This window comes from Temnothorax longispinosus, chromosome 3 (genome assembly GCF_030848805.1).
Source record: "Temnothorax longispinosus isolate EJ_2023e chromosome 3, Tlon_JGU_v1, whole genome shotgun sequence".
Lineage (NCBI taxonomy): Eukaryota > Metazoa > Arthropoda > Insecta > Hymenoptera > Formicidae > Temnothorax > Temnothorax longispinosus.
This window is the reverse complement of record NC_092360.1, coordinates 6,888,778-6,916,211: the sequence shown is the minus strand read 5'-3', so window position 1 is coordinate 6,916,211 and position 27,434 is coordinate 6,888,778. Positions and strand designations below refer to the sequence as shown.

Genomic DNA, 27,434 nt, shown 5'->3' with positions numbered 1-27,434 from the left:
ACACCGCCGCCAATAATTCCGCTATTTCGGGCCGTCTAATTTGAGTTTGGTGACGCTATGCTTTTAAACGGCGGCGTTGATAGCGGAGCATCGTCCAGCGCCCGAGCGCCGTCGGCCGCCGCCACCACCACCACCACCACCGCCCCGGCTCCCGACTCCCGGCTCCCGCCAGCAATAACCACCGGAACGACGAGCGACGAGAGTTCGGTGGTGGCGAGACGGCCGCTCGCGCTCGCTGCAGTCTCCCGAGGGCTTGGGCCTCCTACTGCCACCCGCGACGCTGGTCCTCCGATCCTTAAAGGTAAAATCAGCCCTTCCTCTTGGAGATCATTGGCATTTTCCGCATTTTCCCGCGAAACGGTAACCCTTCCGCAACAGTAATCAATCCGGACATGATCGGGCAATTGGTGACAATATTTGGACTGTATTTTGCAGTTGTTAAAAGACATAGACATTCTCGTAAAATCGGTGATTAATTCTGAATTCCTCAGTATGATTGTTTATATGTTTTTTCAGAATATTTTTAGAAGAGGATATATGGATGAGATATTTGGTTGTTATGATGACTGAAGCGAAAAATTTATTATCCTCGCTCTTCCTTAATATAAATTTTATGTGAAATTAGAGTATTGCTGCGCGTGCGTCTGTTGCAATAAAGGTAAATAAAAACGAGAATTGAATAATTACTAAATTCTTTCAAGGAACAAAAGAATAACATTAGACCATGTGGAGATAGTATATATGTTTATAGAAAGCTTTTTTGTCTTGATATACATATGTATCTTCAATGCAGATTAGTTTTAATACTTTTAATTATACTAATTTTCAATGTCAATCTTTTGGAAATGTTTAATGGTGCATACATTCGGAAATCTCAAAAGAGTTAATCATTGAATCATGATGTGGACAATGGGGAAGATAACTCATTATTGAAATACCGATTTTTTTTATGCCGAGTTTGATAAGAACCAATTACGAGAAACGTACAGAAATAATTCGGAAGTCTTGCATATTGCAAACGAACAGTTTGGCATTCATAAACGTTATTTTTACTCCAAATGCGTCGCCGCTTCTGGCAAAACACACAATATACCTAACACGCAAAATACCTAAAACTTCTTCATACATATATATATATATGTGTGTGTGTGTGTGTGTGTGTGTGTGTGTGTGTGTGTGTGTGTGTGTGTGTGTGTGTGTCTAGGGACAGCTTCCTGGACTTTTCTGTGGTGTATCGGCAGATTCCAGAACATTTGACATTTTCATATAATATATTTAATAAAAAGATAATATCCGTTATAAAATTCACGTTAAGAGTATTCATTGTTTTTTAAATCTTTAATATAAAAAAGAAAATAAAAATTGAATTTTAGCTGTTATGAATCTTTCTAAAAAAACGTTAGTTATATTTATAATTACATCTCCATCCTGCTGCATCGAAATAATTCAGAATGCATAATTAAGAAGGATTTAGTTAATAGGCTTTGCATTGAACGTTTCTTTAAGACGTTACGTTTCTCTTCCTGCGGATTCCGATTTCTCACTTTTATGAAACTTTTATGAAAAATTTTCGGCAATTATACCAAGTCCGAAAACGGGAGCGCGGTCTACGGAAACTGCATTCCTGTATCCGAAAATACGTGACCGTCGACGAAGCGAAAATTCGACGAGGCCGTCATTTCGTGAGTCGGCAAGAGCTTCAAGCAACAGGATGGTAGAGTGATCGTTGGCGTGCTGCCACGTAGAATCATTTACTAAAAGTCACGGGCTGCGCGATCGAAACGCATGGTAACATTGGTAACGGCAAATAGGAACGGAAATCGGATTGAAATCGAATTGAAGTCAGATCAAACATATGCGATTCGCGAACGCATCGACGAACAATCCTGGGTAAAGGAAGTTAAGCGGTATATCAAATCAAATAACAAGTTACTTGAAAGAGTAAAGGAAACTATCAGGCAAGATAAAAAACAAACTACCACTTGACTTGTCTTTCGAGAGGAGAGAGAATTTATGAAACAAACAAGATTATATATGTATAATATCTGTAGAAAGAGAAAGAAAAGAAGCAATTGAATTGAAAAAGATTGAATAAAAATATTGTATCAATTTGATTGTTTCTTTTCTTTCTTTCTATATTGAAGATTAAAAAAAAACAATGAATACTATCAAAGTGAATTTTATAATATAACATAATAATTCTATAACAGATATTAGCTTTTAATTTAAAATAAAAAATATATATATATGTGAACAAAAGTCTTAAGTATTTTGTATGTGTCTTTTGGACGTTCGCCTGTCTACATTTCTATCAGCTTCGTGAGAACTTTTTGCCAAACAAAATAAGAGGACAATTCGATACAACCCAATCTGTCTCTTTTTTCAAATATTAAAAAAAATTAATCTAAAAATGTTGAGCAGATTAAATTTATCAGAAAATGATTATATTTCTTCCATTTTTCAAACAATGAGTTAGATATCACTGCGCGAAATCTTTTAATTACTTTTCAGCGCAATCAAAAGAATCGATAGGGTAAACCGCGATGGGAGGAAACAAGTCGACACGAACAAAGTTCTTTCAATTGAAATTCTAATCCCTCCGTTCGTTCGATCCCTCCGACGATCCCATTCATTCGTCGTTCGAGCTCGAAAGATCGCGCGTGGTAAGATCTCGACGAGGAATCTCCGTGACGAGCGAAACGCGAGTACTTCCTCGCGGTAGCATTCGGTATAGCGTCTACCTACGCGCTGCAACTCGCCCGGCCTATTTATAAAATGCGACCTCGTGGCACACACCGCGATCGCCACTACCGCCTACCTATCATGGTCGTCCCGCGTGCAAATCAGCGCGCTGTCTAGCCCGCTTCTTCCCAATTTCCGAACGTATATAACGAAAAACGGGTCAAAGCTATTTTCGCGCCGAAACGGCCCTCAAAGCCACGAAAGTGCCGACGATGCCTCGTTATAAGTTATAACGAACGCCGCCGCGTGTACCGCGTGTACCACGCGCGTGTCGTGCGTACCGTCTCCTCGATCTCGCTCTTCCGCCTCTGTTGTTCCTGAGCAAATCTCTCGATCTGGGAACGATTTAGGACAAATCTGAGAACGTCGCAAAGAAGAAGGTAGGCCGTTTGGATGCGCGAGCTCCACGTGATCGGCTAAACTTTAATCATCCGATTGCGATCCCTGCCGTATCGCGCGCGTGTCTGGTTTGATATCAGATTCATTGCAATATGCGTATCTCTGAATTAAATCTTAAAATCGAAGTCGCCTAATGTTTTTTTTTTCGTAAATTTATCAATTGACAAAAGAATATAACGTATTCATCAAAATCGACGACACATAACACATACACAGCACGCGTAATAAATTTTGGTTTATAATTTAAAGAAAGAAATATACAGGTAAAATTACTATCCTGTAAGGTAACACACGGATATCGCTTTACATTGTAAGCGTCGAATTAAAATGAATCTGTCATATCGTCGAGCTCATTTAAATTGAAAATTGGAAAAATCAAGAATCTTGTGGCTCTCTTCGATATTTTTAAATAAAATGGCAACTAGATAAGAATCTTTTTTACTTTAATACGCATTATCGGTAAGGAAAAGGTAAAATATTGCAAATATTATCGTTTCCTAATAGCGGTGTTTACTTTTCCAGGCGTCCAGTCGAGGCGGCGCTGCCGAAATGTCGGGAATAGAAGGTGAGGGCCCCTTTACGAGCTCTGTCACGACCATGTTGCTTGAGTATCGTCGTAGATAGATAAACGAGTGTCAGTGGAGGAAGTCACGGGGGAACCGAGCGTAATTCAGCGTATGCGTGCAAAAAAAATGTAATGTTCAATATGATCAACGTAATGTGTAACGGAATGCAGAGCGTATTAACCAAAAGATTCTGGACGACCGCATTCTCGCACAATCAAAACGTACCTCTGTCTACTGCCTCATCTGGGGGGATGCAAACAGTTTACATCCTGTCGCATCTCCGCGATATACATACATAATGCCGCTGTGTTCGCCACTGCACTGACGATGTTTATTAACAAGAAAGCGTTCGCCGAGCTACGTCATCGATCTTTATAAAACACTGCCTCTCTGAAACGGCAAAAAATAATAAGAATCATCTATTTATTCTTCTCTTGTCGATAGAATTGAGATTTTAAAAAATAACAAATTACAACATTTTTATCCCGTCACTTTATATAGATATTTTTTTCAAACATGATGCTTTACATTATTAGAATATTTTTTGCGGTGGCCGCATGTGCCCCTACCAAGATGGCACTACATTAATTATAACCGCGCGCGAGCAAAACGTACTTTCTCGTGAGCGCTCGACCGCGCCGACTAAATAAACAAATTCGGCAACAATACATCATTTCCCTTCATTCAACCATACTCCTCCCCATCATCATGCAACGACCAACGACACTAATCCCAAAATGTACTTATTGATTTTGGTGTCTCTCTGATTGATGGCGATTGAAATTTCCTACTTATCTACTATAATAGATAATAATAATAGGTTGCTATATTGCATCACAGTATTTGCCACTTTGTATATATGCAGGGTGTGCCATTTTAATTTATCCACTCAAATATCTTAAAACCTGTAAGTTTTAGAATTCAATTATGTATGGCTAATTACATATGATCTTATATAATTATATAAGTCCATTTTTTCTCGGGTATAGATAAAATGTCACGGAGAGATACTAAAACTCGATCACTTGATTTGATCTCATTACGTGAACTCTATGTGAATTACATGTTCTTATTATGGACAATCTTTCCCAATATACTCTTCGAAATGCGTACTTCAATATTTTGCCATTGGCTGTAAAGGTGCTCGATGTTCGATTAATAAATGCATTTCTAACGTGAAAATAGCGTTGTTCTCAGATATTGAGAAAGATCGCGTCCATACTAGGCACATGTAATCCATATGTAATACATATATAATATATTACAATCTTATCCATCTCGCTTATCATCTTACCCATCTTCTATTATCTCGATCGGCTTTCATCAGGCATTAATCATTTCTATCACAACGCAAAATTTGGATTAAGCATCAGCTGGGAAATGCTATTTCTTACGCCGATTCTAATAATTTCAATAATTGCGCATGGATTAGCAAATATTACGGACACAAAACTTAATCTTATATAAATTATTAAGATAATAATAAATTATTTGAGGAGCCATATAGAGTTCATGTAACGAGGCTAAATCAAGTGAATATAATCCAGTATCTCTCAGTGACATTTTACCTATACTAGTATTCGCACCTGGCGAGATAGCCAGGCATTACTTTGAAATGCGTATTTAAATATTCTGCCATTGGAGGATGCCACCAAAAATATCATGCGACTCTCTGCGAGTTGCGATGGTGAGACTCCACAAGTAAGTATATGCCTGCCTCGCTCTTGTCGTTCTATGAGATCGGTGAGAACGTCGATCAGGGCAATGAGTAATGAGTATTGTTGTCGAATTTGTTTATATATTTTAGTCGGCGCGGTCAAGCGCTCGCGAGAAAGCGCGTTTTGCTCGCGCGCGGTTAATTATACAGTGTGATGCCATCTTGGTAGGGGCACATGCGGCCACCACAATTTTAAAAAACATAATGAGAGATCGTTGCATCTTAAATTATTTTGTTGTAACTATCAGTTCTTTTGAGTTACGTAAAAATCGGATTTGATTCTGAAACATGAACATATTGTCGAACATCACACGCATTCTCTGTCATGACGCATAAAATTTTACGACTAACTCATCGAAAACTTTAATCTTTCAAGCGCCGTTGCGCTTTCATTCGTCATCGAAAAGAGACATCTTTCATTGCGGATGATCGCTTCTCATCTCTTTCCGATTAACGTATACGTGCGCTTGTATTGCCGAAACGATTATTATCTTCAACTCGCTTTTCGCAGATTCGCAGAACGAGGAGCAGGATGACACTCAAAATGAGACTCCGGAAACAGCGGAAGTCAGCAATGAGGAGGCAGCGAGCACGATAGAAGAATCAGATAGCTCAGAGCTATCGGAAAAATCATCTACGAAGGATTCGGAGGAGGAACGAGAGGAAGTTGAGGAAAAGGAACGGGAAGAAGTAACGGAGAAAGAACGGGAGGAAATTAAGGAGACAGAAGCGAAAGAGACGCCGAATCGCGAAGAAACGCAAGAAGAAGAAGAAAAAGAAACGCCAGCGTCAGGTTAGTGATGCGCACTTCGATCAATCAAGTAAAGCACCAAAAAGTACAGAGAGAATTCGAGAACGTAGCAATCTTAAGTATGAAAATATTTGTGTGAGGATATTATTAAGCTCCATCTGGGAAAAATATAACCCACTTTGAGGCCCACGATTTTAGATAATCAAATTATTTGGATATCGTAATCCTAATTAACATTTTGGTTAAATGAAAATTATTTTTACATAACTGAATATCGACAGAACTAATTGAAAGAATTGACTAGTATATCTTAAAAATCTTTGAAATAGATAGAATAGCTAATTACGATTTTTAGTTACGCGTAATCGTGGGCCCCAAAGTGGGTTATTTCCGTCTTTATTTTTCCCAGAAAAGTGTTGCGAGATTCAACACGACTTCGATATGATACATATTACGCAATTAAAACAAAGCGATTAAAACAGCAATGCAAACAACAATATCACATTAATGTATTTATAGTTTGAAAAGAGTTACAATCTACAAATTTGTATCACTTACTTTTGATCCATGAAATTTAGTATAATGTCAAAAGAGCTAAAAAAATTTCGAAAATGTTACACGTTTGTAACACATTTGGTACGTTGGAAGGAGTATCATCCCACATGTATTTAGGATAATGATACGTTGTAGTAAAGTATATCGCTGAAATGGTGCGCTAGAATGTGCGCAGGCACACTCTCCGGTTTCTGAGAATTTGAAAATTTGATCTTGTGCCATCTTGTTTTTGTTACCTCCTTCCAACATTAGACACCTTGGTATAATTAAACTTGGGAGGGGGATTAAAGCGCGCTGAATCTAGATAAACAATACAATTTGATTAGACTTGGCCAATTAAGAGGACTAATTCGCGTTTTCTTGAGAACTTAGATTCTAGCTGTTGCCTTCCGCCGGTTTGACTCTTCAGCTAAGGAAAATTAATTTTCACTTACCACCTTGATGCAAAGTTGGAAATTTGTCTGAAATCAAGCTCGTCGTTTTTTAGACATCTCGCGCCAGTTAAAATAGAAATTCTATTAATCTTAAAGAAATTGCGTACAAGCTCACGCACCGCGTAGAACGTGCGCGGCGTGTTTATCCCGTCGCGCTTGTCGGAACCAATCGGCGTCGCTCACCAAGTCATCGGCGGGTGTTTGCGTTAGCGCTACCATTATTCGCATAGACGTTCGCGCGTTTATTTGACTAGCGACGTCAGCGGATAGTTCGGCGCGGATATACAGCGCGGATCTGCGTTTCGCGGTATGTTTCAAGGAAATCTAAACTTTCTTACGCGCGAGAACTATTTCGGTCGCGCTACAGGTTCCCGCATTATTTACAAATCTTACGCTCTCGCGGCGATATACAATTACACAGTTACCTGATACTACAATGGAAATGCCCGATATAAATTCTCGGAATATGAAATATCGTTACGTACAACGGAGACTAATGGCGCTTTCAAAAATAGAATTATTGACGGAAACGAGAGAGAGAGAGAGAGGGGGGGGAGAGGCGGAAGACAAGAATATCGAAATAGCATAGGCAATACACTTAGACTGAGACAATGAACGGAGTAAAAGAAGATAAAATAATGTGGGAAGAAAGAGAGCAGAAAAATTGGCACAAAGAAGATCCAGTAGAAGAGAAATACCACTGGCTAGACGTTAGCGTGTTAAGAATGTCTAAAGCGAGAAATCTGTATTGTCGCTACAATTTTGAAGCGATCTCGCTTCCGTCAGGCAAATAAAAATGTTTTTGATAGATACGGACATATTTACAATCCGCAAAAAGAAGGCTGCGCTACGAAAGCTTTTCCATCCGGAAAGAGAAATGAAATGGGCGGATAGAGCAAAGTGGAACGCAGCAACTGGGGTGCAACCAATGTTATGTATCTGTGCGCACATTCGCTACCTTATCCCATTCAACAAAATAACGGATTAAATGGAATATATTTCTGGATTATTTTTTATAATTAACTATATACTTTTGATCGAGCAAACGCGGAAGTTTCGAATATACTATTGACGTGTAAAGGAGAGAAACGAGGACAGCGTTGCTTTTGTCAAATCAGCGCCAGGCAGTCTCATCTGACGTTATTTCGCAATCGTTGCTGTTACAACGCCTTCATTTCCAAAAATAAAAATTCGAGACGACACACGTGGTTGCATTACGGTGCAACAACAACGCGACAACGTGATTAATGGCGCAGATGCGGCGCGGGCCAGCTGTTATTAGACGGTTATACCCACTGTGCAAAATCGGTTGCGATAAAGAAACGCACGGGCGTTTTCGGACCTTTGTGACGACTTCGCCTTGTATAACACGCGGGTAGTTTCGCGGCGTACGCGCGAGCGCTTTGCCTTGCCTCGCCTCGCCTCGCCTCGCCCCGCTTCGCTTCGCTTCGCTTCGCACAGCAGCTGCACAGGCGTCGAACGAGCGACCGAAAATAAATCCCCGCAGAGAGAATCCCCGTACGTTGTTTTAAATAAAGCGAGCGCGCACACGCGATAGCCGAAGCCGGTCAGCGCGCGCGTTTGGTCGCGCGATCTCCGCTCGCGCGAGCCGCTCTCTTTCTTTCTCTCTGCTCTCTTCTCTCCTCGCGAGAATCGCGAAGAAATCGCGCGCGTCCGCTTCGCAGTAGTAGCAAGACAATCGCAACCGGGTAAAAATACTGGTGTTTCGACAGTTCCGCGCGTTAAAATTCACTGTTGTGCGGGTTTCCTCGCGTTTTTTCTCGCCCCGCGCGATCGTCGTTCGATCGCCCGCGGTTGCGCATCCCTTTAGGGGAGGAAGATTAACGGTGCAATCGAGCGACGTCCGAGGTATCGAAGCTCGCGGACACGACGGACGCGCGGGACGGATTGTCGCGCGCGAAACCGGTTGTTTTACAATGGTTCTAACAAACTGCCTCGCGCGTCCCGCGAGCCGCTCCCGCGGCTCTCGCGGCTCTTAAAACGCACGACGCGTTGACGTGCCGAAGAGAGACGTGCCGAGGCGGCTGGACGTGCGACGTGCGAGGTCTCGGCAGCGCGGTGTCTCTTCGCGAAGCGATAAGCGAGCGCGAAGCGAGTTACGTTGGAAAACACAGTGTCAATCTGTGGAAATTACGCGTTTTCTTCTTTTCTCTTTTTCTACGGTTTAAACGTGAAAGAGTAGCGTTTGTCAAAATTTACGGATCTCTCTCGTAAACTGACGCGATCGCGTTCCGATAGGAAAATATATAGTGTTCAATTCTGCGAATGTCGGAATAGTGCTTATTTCTTCAGTTATTCGATATTTTGCCGTTGATGTTTTAAAAATTGATTTTTTTTTTAAGTAATCTCTGGGCTTCTTGTCACTCGCGCGATATATGCTACAACCGTAATCCGAGCGTAAAGCGCGTGACATTGATGGTGCTTTCGAAAATAAATGTCGGAAGTTCGGAGGAGGATCTCGTGTCTTGACGACGATCGTGTCTCTGTTAAACGACAAATCGTTGTGAAGTAAATTCTGGCAGCAAGACACGGGTATACGTATTTACGATGATTTCACCGACGCGAGTAATCTAATGTACATAATTCAGTCTTCGAGAAGCACCACTTGTCGAGATTTACGCTCGGACTCTTCAATCGCGGATTAAAAATAGCGATCGTTCTGGCAGAAAAGCAGTGAGTTTTTTTCCACTATTCGACTAGCGAAGCAGTATTTTGCCGTTGGTATATTTTCTCCACGTAGTCTGAAAACATAGTAGGTATTTTTTGTATGGTTTTAACACTTGCGTAAAAGCGTAATTTTATTCCTACGTTACTTTTATATAATATTTTTATATAATTATCCGCCAACAACTCATTGTTTCATTAAATATTACAGTGCATATAATTATAATATAAAAATGTGGAGTGTATAAACTCTATCTATAGTTACATATTAGGGATGCTAAAAATATTTATCTTTATTATATAATGATCCAGTCATATATACCTACATACATGCAATATAGATGAAAATCGTTAAAATTTATTGGCTACTTTTTGAATACATTTAATTTAATAATCTCCAGCGACATAACAAAACTGACATGTGTAGGAAAGAACGATAAAAACGCGATAATTGTTCTAATTGAAAACTTTTCGAATCAAAATTAAATAATCTAATTAAATAAACTCAATGTGATTATGCGAATAATCCTGATATCGTTCGGTCTGTTTCTCCCCAGCAGAGCTGGCGACCGTCACGAGGAGCGCGTCGTCGGACGACGGCGTGCCGGTGTCGGGGGTAGCCGCGAGGCAGGCGGAACCGGGCGTAGGGGTGCCACTGGCAACCACCGTCGACGACAGCACCGGAGACGGACAGCAGCGTCGCGTCAGCGGCGGTCCCAGTGCGGCAGTCGGTGAGTGGAATTCATTGCCGGTACTGGTAGAACGTCTGCGCGAGGCGCTCGAACTGTCCCTGGCAGCGGGTTGCCGGCGAGGCGGCGACGAGCCGACGGCGACGTCGCTCGTCGTGCCCGGCAACGGGGTCGGCGACCGATCCTGCGCGCGCCGTTCTATGGAACAGGCGTTACTCGGCAGCGACCACGATTGCGACCACGATTGCAACCACGACGTGCCCGTGTCGAGGAAGGACGAGCTCAAGTTCCTGGAGGATCTGCTGCTGTTGGACATCCAGACCGCGCTCTCCCGTTTGCGCGAGACGCTCGAGCGTACGGACGTCGCGACGCTCGCGAAGCACGGCGGCGTGTCGGATCCCACGAGTAAGCTACATCTCCTGCGACTGGTCTCGAGCTTGCTGTCGCGGCTGCAGGTGCCGGCGGAAGAGAGAGAATCGGGTAGCAACGAAGGCGGCAAGACGACCGACGTCGCGGCGCAGGGCGGCGGTGCGCCGCCCGGACGAAGACGGCGACCCGTCCGACACACCATCGGCGTCTCCGCCGAGGAGATCGCGCGCGCGAGAAGGCAGCTGGAGCAGAGCAGCACGGACCTGGCGAGATTGAACGATCAGGTGTTTCTGGCTGAACGATCTGAACCGCTGCTGGCCGCGTCGCGTAACGTGACGAGCGGCGAGAGGCCGCATGTGGAGGAAATCCACGACAAATACACGAAGGACGTGATTAATCAGCGTCAGTCGTTGCGCGACAGGAATAAGGACACCGGTGCGTATCGGCCGCTGATCCCGCCGCAGATTGGTTACGCGGATCGGCCGGCGATCACACCCAGAACGGCGGATGAGACGAGTACGCGTCAGACCCGACGGGACGGTGTTAACGGTTACCAGGAGAAGGTGAGCGACGACGAGGAAACCGCGATCAAGAGGGCAAGCGAGGAGCAGAGTCAGGTGACGAAACTCGCGGCGGCGCTTCGACAACGCGCGGAGCTGATCAGCGCCGGCAAGTGCAACAACAACGGCAGCAACAAGTTCGCGGCGAAGAAGTCGAAGATCAAGCGCGCCAATACCATCGACATACCGAGCTACTTGAAGTTACAGGCCGATAGTCTCGGCTACGACAATCCCGGCTGCGTGGTCCTGCGACGGCCCATCAACGTGGGTGATAAAATCGCCGCGAACGCGTCTAATCTCGGCGTTCCGTCGTTCCAGCCTAGAACGGAGAATGACAAGAAGTTCCTGGCGTTGATCAGCCGGAACAACGAATCGCAAGCGTACAACGCCGCGCCCGCCTTTGTCAAACCCTTCGGCCACACCAAGGCGGCGGATATGTCGCAGACGAACGAAAATTGGAACAGTCGGTTCTCGAACATCAAGACCGCTTTCGACAAGTCCTCGTCCGCGAACGATACCGACAAGTTGTCACCGAGATTGCAAAATGTCGCGAAACGCTTCATCCCGGATATGCCCCAAACGTCTCCTCAAGTTCCGGCGAGTAAGAAGACGCCGACTGGGGGCGGCGCGGCACACAACGGCTTCCCGTTCGCAAATGCAAACGTGCCGCAGCCGGACGCGGGCTTCAGACACGCGCCTTCGTCGCTGTTTCGAAAGATCGAGAAGCCACAAACGCCGAAGTCCCCGCCCGGTTATCATTGGCAGAGGGACAACGCGCCACCATCTGGAAATTCCTTACGTGAAAAAGCCAGGATGTTTGACCGAGATAGCAACCAATCCCAACCGTCGTCGTTCAACGTAAACGAGAATACCCAGAAATCTCTCTTCCCTCGACCGCCGTGGATCGAGCACGATAGAAACGAAGGCAAATCGAACAAGATGGTCACCGAGAACGGACGGCTCGATTATCGGCTGTTCTGCAAGCAGTTCGCGCCCTTCATCGGCAAGAACGCTGCTCCGGAAGTCAAGAGTATCGAAGATCCTCGCAGGCACAACGAACACTCGAACGCGCATCGCAAGAACTTGGCACCGTTAAACGAGAAGCTCGGCGTGGTAGACGGGAAGATTTCCTTCAGGATGTTCCCCGAGAAAGGACCGCAGGTTCAGTATCGTCCGAGCGAGCCGCATCGCGCGGTTGAGAAACCAGTTCGGGACAAATTTGATCACAATTTTGTCCGCAGCGAGAAGGATGTGTTTAAACCGTTAGTCACGGTGCGCAATGATAAGGACTCGTCTGGAACTACATTCGCGGGGAACGCACCGATCGATGTGATGCTGAAAGGTAGCTCGTCCGTGGCCGTACAGACGGGTGTCAACGACGACAGTCATCCTGAAGAGGCACGCGTGTTTCAAGTGGTTCCTAGGGTCGCAAAGGGGCTGCCGTCCGCGTGCAATAACGTGTCCGTTCAAACCCATAACGAGCCGGAAGTGGAAGTCAAAGAACACTGGATAACTCCTCAATACAATGACGTCGTTCCGACATCAGACTTGATTTATCATCCTGCCGCGGATCCGAGCTATTTCGTTCTGGACCACAATCGGAATTATGCCGTAACGACTGATATCACTTCGAGAAACGAAGTTCTGCCCCTAGCGAGCAAGAACACGTGCGATCTTGTCAAGGAAGACACCGTTTGCGTGCCGTATTCGACGGAGAAGGCTCCTTTTCAAGCGATATCCGGTCATCAGTTGCCGGAACAGCGCGACCCGATCCTCCGAACGAGTCCGCGATGTGAAAATTATTTCTCGCCTAAATCGATTGATAATCGACCTCAAATGTATCCGACTTACATCCCGTGCGTTAAATCCGACAAGGATCCGTTCGAGGATCGGATGCCGAGCGTGTCGCATGATATTGGCAAAGAAAATCCTTTATGTACAAGCGACGACGCTTTGCCAGAGGAACAGCATATCCAAAATCAGGATATCAGCGCGGACACCGGCGTCGTCACGCGGTACACTTGTGCGATCGCGACTGTCGCGTCTGCGGACGTTCCGACGGCACAACTCGATGAAGCCAGACTGGAATCTGGAACGTCACCAGCCTCGTCCTTGTCACCCTCGCAGCTCTGGCCGCATCCCAAACCGACCAGTAGCGAGACCATTACGACCGAGAACGAAATACGTCGACACAACATGCTACAGCAGAGCCTGGTTCGTCAGTTGCAGAACGAGCGAGCGATACTAACTGATCATCATACGTCTGTCGTGAACCAGTCTGGCAATTTTAATCAACCTAACAGTTTTCATCAATCTAACAGTTTTAATCAACCTCTGAGGTTCCAGGCGTCCGAGGCGCCGAAAAGACCGGAACTGCCGAAAAAACCGGAACCGCCGAAAAGACCGGAACCGCCGAAAAGATCGGAACCGCCAAGAAGATTGGAATCGCCGAGAAGATCGGAACCGTCGAGGAAGTTGGAATCGCCGAGGAGGTTGGAGCCGCCGAGAAGATTAGAGCCACCAGCGGTCGTCACTGGTTTGCTGTCGATAGCACCATCCTCTGGATTCAGCGCGAAGAACCGAATCACCGCTCTGAGAGAACAGTACGAACAACCGGGCCAATCGAAACCCATCCAGAAGGAACGCTCGCCGATCCCAAACGGCGCGAGCGGCGCGATGGACTCCAGTGACGAGTATCTCGTGTCCTGCACCAACAGGCCGTCCAGATCCATCGTCCTGTCAAAGTCCGAGTCGTGGCATCAGCTGGCAATCTCGAAAGGCCATCACGCTCCGTCGCGCCCGGTACAGGATAAGTTACCGCCGCAAGCCCACGCTGGCGCCGGATCCTATCTTCCGAAACCGCCCAAGCCGAAGTCGCCGTCGTCCTTCAAGATGAAGAAGCAGTACGAGGCGTCTTCGTCCTCGGATAGCGTGAAGAAGATGGAGGACAAGATACGCAGATACTTCGATAATCCAGCGAACGACGGCACCGCGGATACGAGAGACTCGAAAGGTAGACGTTTCTCGTCGCGCGACTCAACGAAAAAGGGCCTTGTCAGTCTGTCTAGGAGTCGCACCATGCCGGGGATATGTGACGAAAGCCTGCGTCTGACCATCCCGACGGTACCACAGATTCCCGTGGCGAGCCTCAACAGTGCCGAAGTAGACAAGGTGTTTGATGACATCTTCGAGGAGGCTACCAGGACCGACGATCTTCATTTCTGATCGACCGATCCTCATCGTGTTGTATAGTGTCGACGCGATGTACACTTGGGGGACTTGATGACGGTAAAAGCGGCGTCCGTTCGGAACTTTTGCGAGAGTACTCTTTGTGTGAGAGCTGAACATCGTGATAAGAACACGATTCTACGTTAATCTCGACGTGCTACGTAATCGGCCGACAACGTGGATCGTTAAACTGTGATCTTGCCCACTTTGATTCGCATGGCCTGCCGTCGACAACTGTCATCCAGGACGACGCATCGTCGCGCACATAGCCGGTTAATTCTAATCAGACTGTTTACGTTAGGAGTTTGCATACGATTATTGTTGGTTACTTGTTTTCATAAGACTGTTTCTGTAAACATTAACTGAGAATAACTGTTCTTTGAGGTTTAACTGATCCTCTACTTCCTTCCAAGTTGGCTTCGACTATTCGACGTTAATGGCAACGACCTACAGTACCTTCTTCATAAAAGTGAATTCAGTATTATCTAACTGCATTTTATACAAAATGCCGTGTGTTTTATTAGAATCCATATGATGCTATGATTTGTGATGATTTTTTATCTATGATTTAATCATCTTTCATAGATAATTGAAGAGAAGCTAAAGGCACAGCTACGTTAATACGCTTGAGAGATTTACAGTTTAATTTGCTGTGTGCAATTCTCGCGATCTTTTTGCGATCGCTGAAGTCGTAGTAGGTTTGAAATTCGTGTCGAAGCTCTTTTCGTACTAAACTATATACTAGGATCTAACAAATCTGATTAGAAGGTGCATATTTGAGGAACAGAAACATTTCACGACGCCGTGTCTGAACACGAAGCTACATAAGCTCTCTGCAAAGGCAACGCGTCTCGTGCAACCACGGCGGGATTGACGCCGATACATGGTCTTCGTCCATTACGAGAGACGGTAGTGCAGATCGATTCAACGACCATCGTCACCGCCGCCGGTGTCCAGCGACGCATCACTCTTCGTTCTTCTCGCTCAAGATCGCCTCGCTCCTGGCACGTGCGCGGGGAAAGTCGAGCAACGCGGAGATCCAGTGTAACACCAGCAAGAAATAGAGAACACCGAGCAACGCATCGGTTATTCCTCCGTTACTCCGCTCGATGCGCGCATTACTTATTGTTGGCCACGAGCCACAAAATCCGCATATAAAACAGTCGCACGCGTCTTACACGCGCGACGGCTCGCGCTTACTTCCCTTTCTCGCAACTTTTTCTCTCTCAACATTTTTTCTCCTCTTCTTTTTATTTATTTATATTTATTCAAACCCAAGTCGCGAGCGCGACGCGCACGTTCTCGCGGACGGAGTCGCTAAGAGGACCATGCCAATCCCCGAATAAAGCAGTGAGTCACAGCCCTTATTTTTGTTGATCCTTTTGTTGCGCAGTGGCGTATACAGTTTTGCACTGCAGCTGCGAGTGTGTCTATGAGTGTAATATCGTTAGTGTACGCGTGCCGCGCGCTGGTACAATTGCCGAGCATAGCGATGCTGTGGCGGCCCGGGGATAAAACTCAGCTCAAAAGATCTCTCGAAAACATCCCCCGAAAATATGGAAACGCTTTGATGAGAAGCCAAAGGCGACGTTTCTCCACTTGGGATGTATAGCTCCACGACGCGCGATATTGCAATTACAGCTGTTACAGCAATTTACGGTATTTCGCGGCATTCGCGGAACGTATTGTATCTAACTTTAATCAATCTGTTCAGAAGTTTAACGGGATTTCCAATATTTGTTTGAATGTGCAATATTTCATAATAATAATTATAATTATATGCGCACATAATATTATTCAATAATATGTTACATTTATCATTTTTTTTTTATGAAAACTGTTGAAGAAATTAAGCAGCTTTTTGGATGGATGTTTTTGCACGGACGACTTATGATATTGAGCTACCATGGGGATAATCTTATTGCACGCGTTTGCGAACGAAACAATTTCTACGCGAATTTCGCTTTGATATCACATTCGAAACCGTCATGCAATTTTGCAAACTTGCGCGAAAGATGTTATTTTAAAGTTTTTGAAAACAAACTGGAGTAAAGCTCTCTATCGATGACAAAAGATATATTTATATTTTATTGTATGTACATCTAATAGATCGAGAGATTGAGATAGACATTTTTAAATGCTTTTTCCTTTCGTTAATCCTTACGAATTACGGAACTACGTTAAAAAAAAATTAGAATTCCTAAACGTAGTCCGACCGATAAAAACCTTCACACATAAAATGCTGTAAGGACGTAAAACGTAAGCGTAAGAAAATCTATCAATCCCAATCGAGTATTTTCCCCTACTGGGATTACGTACAGCGCAATACTTGATTGGGATTGGTCGATTTTTTTACGCTTACGTTTTACGTCCTTACGCGATTTTGTGTGTGAAGGCTTTAATCTGTGACCCATGCTTGCCGCCACACCTCGTGACGTCCTCGTGGAAGTACAAGTGCGTCGTGCGTGCGTGTGTACACGCGCACGGACAATACCTTTTCAACGCTCGTGCATGGCGGTGGCGTCGATCGATGTCGGTCGATCGACGAATTTAGCACCTTATCCACTTTACAATCGAAACTCAATCCGAAGTGCTCCGTTTTTCTTTTACTTCAGATTTGTTCACCTCCTTTGTTACTTTAGATACTTTAGACAATTAATATCTGTACAGACACGTGTATGTTCCTCGTGATCGTGATATCCTTATGTTCTTTTTTTTCATACTAAACCGTTATTGAATTTGTTTGTAAGACGAACTAATGCATGTCGCTGCGGGCACGCGACGAGAATGGAGAGATGAACGATTCTGCTAGATCCAGATTTTCTAATAATTCCGCACCTCTGACGCCTTTGTTACCAGGGATTCAGTTATAGACAATTAAAATAGATGTAGAAAGAGAGACATTAACATTTCAGTCAGATCTTACAATTAGTATGGATTTCGATACGAGTCTAACATATATTGTGCGCTTCTGAGCGTTAATTCGTAGCTTTACAGCGCCCTGTTGATCTTTCAGCTGCTCCGAAGAAGCCGCTGTCGCCGTTCGCCAAGTTCCGTCAGCTCGACAGGCAAAATAGCGCCAGTTTGTCGCCAAGGTGAGGACAGAAATTAAAACTGCACGATATGTATAATTAACGATTACGCTTTAACGTGGCAGAGATCATCGAAGAAGACTCTGATTGACAGAGCGAAAGAGAAGACATGTTAATTTTACATGTATTACTTTCACATCTTGCCGAGTGGTTTATATTTTGTCCCTGATTTGTTCGTTTAGCCCCGTGAAATCGCCGGCAACGGAATTTCGATTCAAATTCACCGAACCAACCGTACGAGATAACGCTGCGCAAATTAAAGAGCGTTTACTGGCGTGGTGCCGATCGAAAACCAAAGAGTACGAGGTAAAGTGTGCATCGTATATGCGTTATGTAAAATAATATTCTTACGACGCTCTCTTTGTGTCTATCGAGAGAAAGCACGTTGCGGTTAATGAGTTATTGAATTATTATACGTATAAAAACTTTTTCCTCCTGTTTCCAGAATGTACAGCTTGACAACTTCTCGACAAGCTGGAACAACGGTTTAGCATTCTGCGCGTTGATCCACCACTTTAGGCCGGATGCTTTCGACTACAATTCTCTACGTCCGGAGAACCGCAGGAAAAACTTCGAACTCGCTTTTACGAAGGCCGAGTAAGAGCTCCGAATTTCTCATTTCGAGATGCTGAGATATTTACCTATTAGTTAATCTCTTTTTTTTTTGTTATTCGCAAACCCTAAGAACTCCTCTCTCTTGCAGCGAAGTCGCTGGAATCGCGCCGTTACTTGACGTCGAGGACATGGTGATGATGCAACGGCCGGATTGGAAGTGCGTCTTCACTTATGTTCAGTCCATCTATCGTCGTTTCAAGGATGAAGACTAACACGGCTAAAGTTTAAAATCGCAGCCAGCAACAGCAGCAACATAATTCCATTTCACGCCAAGACATAACACGCTACACGTAGAAAATAAAGTTTTTCTAACTCATATGTGGTTGGAAGAACAAATAGCCATTCATTTTTGTACGCAGTCAGACTGGCGTTCCTGTAGCCACATGTGAATCAAATCTGGTAGTAAGCGTAGAACTTTTCAGACAATGTCCTACAATGATGATGACGATGACGATGAGATGACGGCAATGATGGATGAGTCATTGAAATTAGTCTCACGACCGCGTGAAAAGCTATAATGCATTCGTACATGTCTTATATTTTCGTATCTCGCATATTTTCCTGGCACGCAGCCTTACTAACGTGTAACTACTTATTTCTACTGATGCTGATGCAGCGGCTAATGGTTTCTATTAAAAAAAATGCACGACCAGTATCCACGTGTAAAAGCGAAACGCAGAATCGTTGCCAGTGACGTTAGCGTCGATATTATAAAACTAATAAAAAATGTCTTAAGAATACCAAAGAGATTTCTCAAATAAATATGTGATATGAGAAGAATTGTTCAATTATTCTCCTGACATTTTATTAATTTTTGAGCTTGAACTTTCGCGATTCGAATCCTCGAATGTTTTCGAAATTCTCAAAATTGCACTTCTTAAAATTTAATTAATTACTATTACTATCTGATTATTGTTATATAGTTATTATTATTACCTGATCATTATTATCGGATATATTTTGATATTCTGTAAATTTTTTTCAAAAATCTAAAGTTGAAAGATATAATAGGAAAATATCAACAATAAGTTGCGTGCGACTTTACCGACCGTAAATATATTTTATATGTGTTTTCTTTACCGACGTTCAACAAAATTTTATTAATTATATTAAGAGATACGCTATATAGCCCAAAGGTGGGGCTGAAGGCGCAACCGGAGTTAATCCTCAAAAAAATTATTAAGAGATAGTATAATTTATTCAAATTTTAGAAATCTTTACAATTTCAACTCCAAAAGTCTAAATTAAAAAAAAAATCGGCGGTTTCTTGCGCGTCCCGCGGGCAAGAGCCGAATACCTAACCTAACTTTAATTCGACCTAACCTAACAAATTAATCTGCTGTTTATCCGTCACTTACACGTCGCAGGGGAGTCCAGGGGAGTCCTATACTTGTGACAATTTTGATTTCAGGGTAATTTGAATTGATTTTCTCTTATATCGTAATTACGGTAATATTATTTAATTTAACGTTTTAAACATTAAATTGCGTGCAATAGCGATGCAATGGAGACCGTACCGAAAGACTTGCGTGGACTGAGAGCGTGTTTGGTATGCTCATTGGTTAAGGTTCGTATTTCATTCATCTTCTGTTACAATACTGTAGTAACAATTCAGCAATGATATATTTGCATAATGATAATAATCAATTTTAACTAGACTGTAATTGCAACACCCGTCGAACTTGTTTATCACCTTCGGAATGACTGCAATCGTAATTTTATTCCACAGACCTTCGACCAATTCGAGTTTGACGGATGTGACAACTGTGATGATTTTCTACGTATGAAGAACAACAAGGATAATGTTTTTGACTGTACGAGTTCAAACTTTGATGGGTAATGTGCAGCAACAGATATACGATTATCTAGGAGTGATTTTTTTTACAAGACAGCAGTTTTGTGAACAAATTATATTAGCTTATCAATTATTTGGATCTGTGAACGAAAATTATTAAGGATATTGTTATATATTCCAAAAACTCGAGTAATGTTAAATCTAATTTTGTACTTGTAGCTTTAATTTTAATAGTTATAACAATTCAGAATATTAACAATGCTTTGTTTCAACAAGTAATTCAATGTATTATAAAGAGATTTCAAAAATAATTTTGCCATATTATTTATTTTGTTTGCTTGTGTTTTACATTCTAGAATGATTGCTGTAATGAGCCCAGAAGATAGCTGGGTATGCAAGTGGCAGAGAATAAGTAAGTTTATTACCGAGTAATTGAAATTCTACTTGAGTAATTAAAATCCCTTTATAAATTATTATCAATTATAATTGCTTCTTGCTATATACTTTTTCTATTTTATCTCAAGAATTTTTTTATATTTTTGGTTCAAAGTTGTAGTAAATCAGTAAAAAAAAAGAAATAAAAAGATAAATATGTGCAAAGTAATTTGTAATGTTTAGAAATAGCTTATAATACATATTAAGTTACTTTAATAAATATATTTATTTCTGAGATTTTCATCTTTAAACGTATATAATACATTTATACATATATATTATTCTGATAAATGCCAGTATGTATTAATCTAGGAACATACTTATGTGCGTGTATACCGTAAAGATCTGTTTAAGCAAAATGCTATGCAAACCCTTTCAGAATTACAATTTCCTCTCATGTCAGTCTAATTACGTCGATGATAACCACTGTTAATTTCGAGATTCTACTTTTTTCAGATCGTTTTTGTAAGGGTGTTTACGCCATATCAGTATCAGGACGATTACCAGCTGGTGTCATCAGAGAAATGAAGAGCAGAGGAATAGCATATAGGCCGCGCGATACCAGTCAACGTTAATTATTCGAGATTTCTATGTATGATGTAAATATTGAATTTTCCTTGATACTTTATAATTAGATCAATCGAGATACGATCATTGTTCATTTTGTTAAGTTAAATATACAAATATTCTTGCATGGCCAATTTAATTACAACATCGTATGTCATCCAGAATTTCTGAAAAGTATAAGTTTAATAAACGATTTATATTTAACGATTTACATTGAATCTGCAGTTTGCTCTGTTTATATATGCATGCGTGATTTCACTAGATTAAATGCAAATTGTATCAGAACTCCACTTTCAAAGACCTTTTAGCGTGACTTTTAACGTGATCTTTTAGTAAAACTCTTTTAATATGAATTTCTATGCATTACATTAATAAGATCTGAATAGTATATTTTTAGCTTGAATTTGAAAACCTTGCAATATGCAGGTTAGCATTTAAATGTGACTCCCTGGACATATAGTTGATTGACAAAGTAAAGAATATCGCATCACCGGCAATTGACTGTTTACACAATTGAGCCATAAATTTGCGCACGTTACATGATAATTATTATCGTTATACACAACTCGGCCACTCGTGATAACTGTTAAACACAAGGAGCAAGACACACATTCTCCCTGATGTAAGGGCCAAGCTGGTAGTTCAGTGACAATCTGAAATATATTAATACAAATGTATTCTAGAAGCATGAGAAGTGATACGCATATTAAAGAAGGAAATATATACAAGATACATATAAAAACATTAATAGCATTAATTAATATGTGCAAAAATATTAATAACACTCATGTAGGCAATACTTACTGGTATATTTGCGTAAAAAGGTTCCATTTCTGCCCAGATCCGATCAATGTCCATTAAAAGGTCATCAAATCCAATAATGTTTATATCCAGCTCTTTATATGAGAAATTAACGCGTCTACAAACAGCTGCAACTTCAGCTAATTCTAATGACAAAATATATTTTATGTTTTTTTTTATAGTCCTATTACACATCTTGAATAAATGAATGAAAATACATACAGTACGCGTTTTATTTTAAATAAAATGTATTACTAAAAAAAACACCTACGGCAAAGAAAGTTATATCCCTGGGCTGAATTTAAAACTTCCTGCAGAACTAATTCTGACGTTATATTGGTAAATATATTGGCTGCAACTTGTAGTAGTAAAACACAACTTTCCATATATTGCTTCCATTCCCAATACACGGTCTGCAACAGAGAAGCGCTTTGATAATGTACATGTCAGGCAAGCATTCGCTTCGTATCTCAACTTTCTGACACAATTCAATTACACGTGTACCTGCTGCGGAGCTTCTACAACTTGATCTTCCTCTATATTAGAAGGCAAAAATGATTTAAGATCTAAGCTAGGCACAGATCCAGAACGTGGCAGTGCTTCGGATGGACCGCTAATCAACTCTATACTATTTATCGAAATAGCATCTTCTTTCTGAACATTCTTCCCTAAGAATAATATATACTACTAGATTCAAGCGAAATGGGGACACAAGCGAAAATAAAACTGTAGCACATACCACATAGTGAGTAGCACTAACCTGTCTCTACCAATTGTGCTTCAATTCCATCATTAAGTTTTAGATTATTGAACGATTCAGACACCTCAGATACAAAGTTGAGATCTGCTAAGTTATTGTTATCGGCATTAGCGTGCGTTTTAAACTCAAAATCTGCAAATATGTTACTAAAGCTTTCAATATCCAAAGCGTCCGATATCGAGGGATCAGCAGGTGGTTGCTCCGCCGACATAAATTCCCCGAATTCGTCAGCCGACTGATTGTTAAAAGTTAAATCTACGCTCGCATCACTTGTAACGGGTGCTTCTTGAACTAGCTCGCGCAACGCACTGTATTTATCCTCGACTTGTGGCAAACTCATTAAATCTTGTTGAACAGAATCAGATATTTCTACCGTAACGGCCTACAGATAAATTTAAACACATCAGCAAAAATTATACTGACATTAAACTTACAGACATAAAAGGCATACTAGCTACATAATTGACAAACTCGTAATTGTCGTTTACCTTTGGTGCTAACTCCACTTTAGGCAATACCTCTTTATCGCTGATGCTGACAGGCTTCGCCACACCCGTCAGACTGTTAAAACTGTCGCTATAATCTTTAGGCGTGTCGTTATTTCTAATCACAGTGTCCTTGAGTATTACTGTTTTGGACTGATTCTTTATTCCGCATTTAGGAAACAGGTCGGACGTGGATTCCATCATTATGGACTGATCTTTACTCTGATATGGCAAACTTGCAGGTGCGGGCGTGCGAATTTGCGTATTAATATGCACGGTTTTCGTTCCGACAGTGGTCCTCTTGACTTTGTCGACTGTCTTTTTCACTCCTAGATTGTGATTAGCAAGTCTGCTGCCAATCGCGGAACCCTGCTTGCTGTCCCAGATTGGCATGGCGGAGACGCTGGGGATCGGGGCGCTCTGAAACTCCGTAAAATCATCACAGGACTCGTCGAAGGACGACGCAGACGGAACGTCGGCTTGAACACGCGGATTTTGTCTCGCGTCCTTGAACAGATTATTGACGTTACTCCCAGCTGCGCCAGGCACCTGAATCTTTCCGTCGAAACAGGACGACTTTCCAGGCGTGCCGCCAGAGAAGGATATAGTTGCATCAGGCACTGTGTTTACTTGAGCTCTAACTTTAGCTTTTCCCTTAACGTCGGGAATGTACTTTCCTTCCACGCCCATGTTACTACCGGGTTCCTCGTAGTGCTGGAGTTTCGGGGGGTTCGTCTGCGCGGCAGCAGGCTGCAGATTCATCAGGCAATCTATGTTCAGGTAGGGCGTCGGCGGAAAGGGGAGCAAATGCAGTATATCGAGACTGTTGAAGCTGTAGGACGTCTGTGCGGCCGCCACGAGGGCCAGCACGATGTACAGCTCCTGCTCGGTCAGCTGTCCGGCGTACTTCTGGTTAGCCAGGCTCCATATATGGCCGAGCACCTCCATAGGCAGCTGGCTGGTGAGCAACAGCGGGAACACCTTGTTGGTGTCGACGAGCAGCTCGGCCTGGACGCCGTTCGACCTGACCCGATCCTCCCGCACCGCCTCCCACACCATCTTGTAGACCGGCGGCAGGGTGGTCGAGTTGGTCCACAGCCAGCTCGGCAGCTGGTTCAGCCTCTTGTTCGCGTGGCTCTTGTTCATGTTTTATTTCCCCCCTCGCGTGGACCGGCGAAACTCACCCGGCTACGAACGTCGCTTGCGAATTACGTGAACTCGTCGAGCAGCATGACCCCATCGTTCAGGCTGCTAGCTCGATACATACATCGACATTGGCAAAACACGGGATGAGGTGGGTCGAGCGCGTCTACCCTAACCACTCCTTAACGTCGATCGCGCGAACGCTCGAGACTCGCGGTGGCGCGAACGTTACCCTTCTTCTTCCACATGGTGTGGTGTTCAGCGTGAGACAAACGCGCGACGGAGCACATACGCAATCGTCCTTACGTCAACTGACGAGAGCGACATCGATCCCGTCACCGCCGGCCACCGAACCAGAGTCCCCTGACACCTGACAGTTCTGACACTCCAAAGTCCAAGTACTCCAATTGACTTCGTTAGGTCTGTTCCTCTTTCTGCACTAGGTTTCTCGACTTTTCTCTTGCCAGAGAAAAATCTCTGTCTCTTTAATTTGAACATAGATCGTTCCAGATGCAAAAAATGGAGAAAATTTAAAGAGAAAAAAAGGAAAAGTATAAAAGAAGAGTACAAAAAAATAAATCTAATAAGTTTGTTCATTTTATTTAGGCACAGATGTTTCACTTTTCTCCAAACGCCATGTTGTTAAAGAGTCCTACGATAACCAATCGCGTTTCAGTCGGTACATCGAAACCGGGGGTAACATTTCGCGTAGCTCGTCAAATTCGCTGCATGAGAAACTGGCTTAATGTTTGGCTAATGGCGAGCGCCGGTTTCTACCGAGCCATCACGTTTAGAAACACGAGTCTCGTGGTAAACTCGAACGGTTTGACGTTTCATCGTTGAGCACCGGCCGACGGCGAGGATGTCGGCGGACTTCTACATACGCTACTACGTCGGCCACAAAGGCAAGTTCGGCCACGAGTTCCTGGAATTCGAGTTCCGGCCGGACGGCAAGCTGCGCTACGCGAATAACTCCAACTACAAGAACGACACGATGATACGCAAAGAGGCCTACGTGCACCAGTGCGTGATGGAGGAGCTCAAGCGCATTATCCAGGACTCGGAGATCATGCAGGAGGACGACTCCCTCTGGCCGCCGCCGGACCGCGTCGGTCGCCAGGAGCTGGAGATCGTCATCGGCGACGAGCACATATCGTTCACCACCTCCAAGACCGGCTCCCTCCTGGACGTGAACCAGTCGCGCGACCCCGAGGGCCTGCGGTGTTTCTACTACCTCGTCCAGGATCTTAAATGCTTGGTGTTCTCTCTGATAGGACTGCACTTCAAAATCAAGCCCATATAGACGACGTCACCGGCCCGAGACAATTGTACTCCTCGCTCCCCCCCTTTGCTTCTTTATTTTAATAAAGTACACGTAATTATTTGTATTTTTTGTCTGTGCTTTCTTTCATCCATTTATGAAACCGGGATTCCTGAGCGAAATTAAATTGCATTCAATTGCATTCGTCCATTCGCAATGTACAGTCACAATGTACAGTCGACATTAGAGAAAGTACGTTAGTACGTATGTACAATAGTTGAATAGTTGAGATCAGTTCTAACCTAATCTGGGGGACGGTCGACGTGCGTGACGTGCGTCTGCTGTTGCTGTTGATTTGTTGGATCGACAAGTATTTACCTTGATGTATGTACATATATATATATGTATAAAATAATGACGAAATGTGATTAGAACAAAAGAATAACGATTGCAGGTGTACAGCAGCGTACAGTAACAATAACTTCGCATAATTCGCTGTCTTTGTTTGGAGTTTTGGACAATCTTGCGTACAGTTCCTAACCTCGCGACAATTGATCGTGCTGTTTTTACGAGGTCATTACCCAAGAAGTCATTAGTATATAAGAAAAGAACAAAGAGTTGGATATGTAAAAAAAAACCTGAAAAACAAATACTTGGTTGATACGTTAAATATCCTCATTAAAAAGAAAAAATTTATCGTGCTGCGCGCGGAGGCGAAAAACGCTCACTGCAAATTCATGAAGCAAATTCATCAAGGGAAACTGGTAAAATTATTTAATCGTGCTGAAAGAGATTTAAATCCTCAGATAGCACAAGTCGTCCTGGAAGTCATCCTCGATACATCCAGGACATCCCTGGATGTATTGAGGATGACCTGAAGACGTCTGTGCTGTCTGGAAGTCCAATTGTAGAAAGTCAACACTCTGGTGGAAAAATGTCTCTCATTTTCTCAGAAATTTTGAGTAAGAGTTGAGACTTGTGAAAAGTTCTGAAAAAATATACAAAGATTCTGAGACATTTTTCCATCAGGGAACCAGGGATCACTTTAAATTTCTTATCCAGTGTAGTAAATTTTAAGTACTGCAGAAGTCTCCTATTACGATATGTTCCGTTGATCGAATTGCTTAAATTGCAGATACGAAATGTCGGCCAATACCCAGGATATGCTAAACAACAAGGACAGCGGGGATCAGGAGGAATGCGAGGATCGCGTCGTCACTGACTCTGTCCACGAGAGGTTTCGGCAATCGCGCGTTCGTTGTGACGATTGCAAACGAGATGTCCTGGGAAATGAGGCCGCCATAAGGAAGCACTTCGACGATTCGCATCCCTCGAACCGACATTGCTGCTACTGCAAAGGCAAGGTGTTTTTGTATCGAAAAATCACGACGGCGAACAGCAGGGAATCGTCGGACAGCTATGTAGTATATCACAAATGCAAGCATAATAAACAGCTTGATACGAATGCGTCGGAAGTGTCTACGTAATGCTTCTAAAGTACTACGTAAATGCTGATATCTCTGTAACTTCTAAATATAAGATATCTTTGATATCTTGAGTTCGATATCTTTGATATCTTGAGTTCGATATTTTTGATATCTTGAATTCGATATCTTTAATGAAAATGGTTGTACGCGTGAGAAATCATGACAGCTGCGAAGTAAATTAATTTTTAGTGAAGGATAAATTGGCTAAACAAATTAGAGATTTTATTTAAATATGTATCATAAAAAAATGCTCAGCAAATGCTTGCCTAATCGGTTGATATACGTATGATCGATTTTA

The 27,434-nt window shown here is 43.1% G+C and overlaps 5 protein-coding genes across 16 annotated transcripts; 4 read left to right on the top strand and 1 right to left on the bottom strand.

Moving 5' to 3' along the window:
• The first annotated feature begins 167 nt into the window (after window positions 1-167).
• LOC139810590 (uncharacterized) lies at window positions 168-15,085 on the top strand. Of its 10 annotated transcripts, XM_071774270.1 has the most exons (5): window positions 168-301; window positions 517-658; window positions 3,664-3,706; window positions 5,936-6,217; window positions 10,407-15,085. In XM_071774270.1, the coding sequence occupies exons 3-5, from the start codon at window positions 3,691-3,693 to the stop codon at window positions 14,690-14,692; spliced, it is 4,584 nt and encodes a 1,527-aa protein (XP_071630371.1). In that variant the 5' UTR covers window positions 168-301; window positions 517-658; window positions 3,664-3,690; the 3' UTR covers window positions 14,693-15,085. The 10 variants fall into 10 exon arrangements, 4 of the variants coding, with proteins under 4 accessions (XP_071630371.1, XP_071630373.1, XP_071630370.1 ...); XR_011731444.1 differs by lacking the exon at window positions 10,407-15,085 and having other exon boundaries at window positions 3,664-3,835; window positions 5,936-6,078; XM_071774272.1 differs by lacking the exon at window positions 517-658 and having other exon boundaries at window positions 172-301; window positions 10,410-15,085.
• Window positions 15,086-16,055: 970 nt separating this feature from the next.
• LOC139810604 (smoothelin-like protein 2) lies at window positions 16,056-19,182 on the top strand. The gene is made up of 5 exons (XM_071774295.1): window positions 16,056-16,354; window positions 17,712-17,790; window positions 17,970-18,093; window positions 18,233-18,384; window positions 18,491-19,182. The coding sequence occupies exons 1-5, from the start codon at window positions 16,300-16,302 to the stop codon at window positions 18,612-18,614; spliced, it is 534 nt and encodes a 177-aa protein (XP_071630396.1). The 5' UTR covers window positions 16,056-16,299; the 3' UTR covers window positions 18,615-19,182.
• A 384-nt stretch (window positions 19,183-19,566) lies between these two features.
• Window positions 19,567-21,417, top strand: Spt4 (Transcription elongation factor subunit spt4). The gene is made up of 5 exons (XM_071774300.1): window positions 19,567-19,814; window positions 19,900-19,969; window positions 20,132-20,238; window positions 20,554-20,609; window positions 21,089-21,417. Exons 2-5 carry the CDS (start codon window positions 19,907-19,909, stop codon window positions 21,205-21,207), a joined length of 345 nt encoding a protein of 114 aa, XP_071630401.1. The 5' UTR covers window positions 19,567-19,814; window positions 19,900-19,906; the 3' UTR covers window positions 21,208-21,417.
• On the bottom strand, window positions 20,840-24,778 carry LOC139810595 (uncharacterized). Of its 3 annotated transcripts, XM_071774281.1 has the most exons (7): window positions 23,249-24,778; window positions 22,761-23,142; window positions 22,505-22,668; window positions 22,272-22,413; window positions 22,004-22,146; window positions 21,612-21,852; window positions 20,840-21,366 (listed from the first exon to the last, which is right to left on the bottom strand). In XM_071774281.1, exons 1-6 carry the CDS (start codon window positions 24,389-24,391, stop codon window positions 21,634-21,636), a joined length of 2,193 nt encoding a protein of 730 aa, XP_071630382.1. In that variant the 5' UTR covers window positions 24,392-24,778; the 3' UTR covers window positions 20,840-21,366; window positions 21,612-21,633. The 3 variants fall into 3 exon arrangements, with proteins under 3 accessions (XP_071630382.1, XP_071630383.1, XP_071630381.1); XM_071774282.1 differs by lacking the exon at window positions 21,612-21,852; XM_071774280.1 differs by having other exon boundaries at window positions 20,840-21,852; window positions 23,249-24,777.
• Window positions 24,779-25,127: 349 nt separating this feature from the next.
• Mago (mago, exon junction complex subunit) lies at window positions 25,128-25,776 on the top strand. The gene has a single exon (XM_071774297.1). It carries the CDS (start codon window positions 25,251-25,253, stop codon window positions 25,689-25,691), a length of 441 nt encoding a protein of 146 aa, XP_071630398.1. The 5' UTR covers window positions 25,128-25,250; the 3' UTR covers window positions 25,692-25,776.
• Window positions 25,777-27,434: the final 1,658 nt, after the last annotated feature.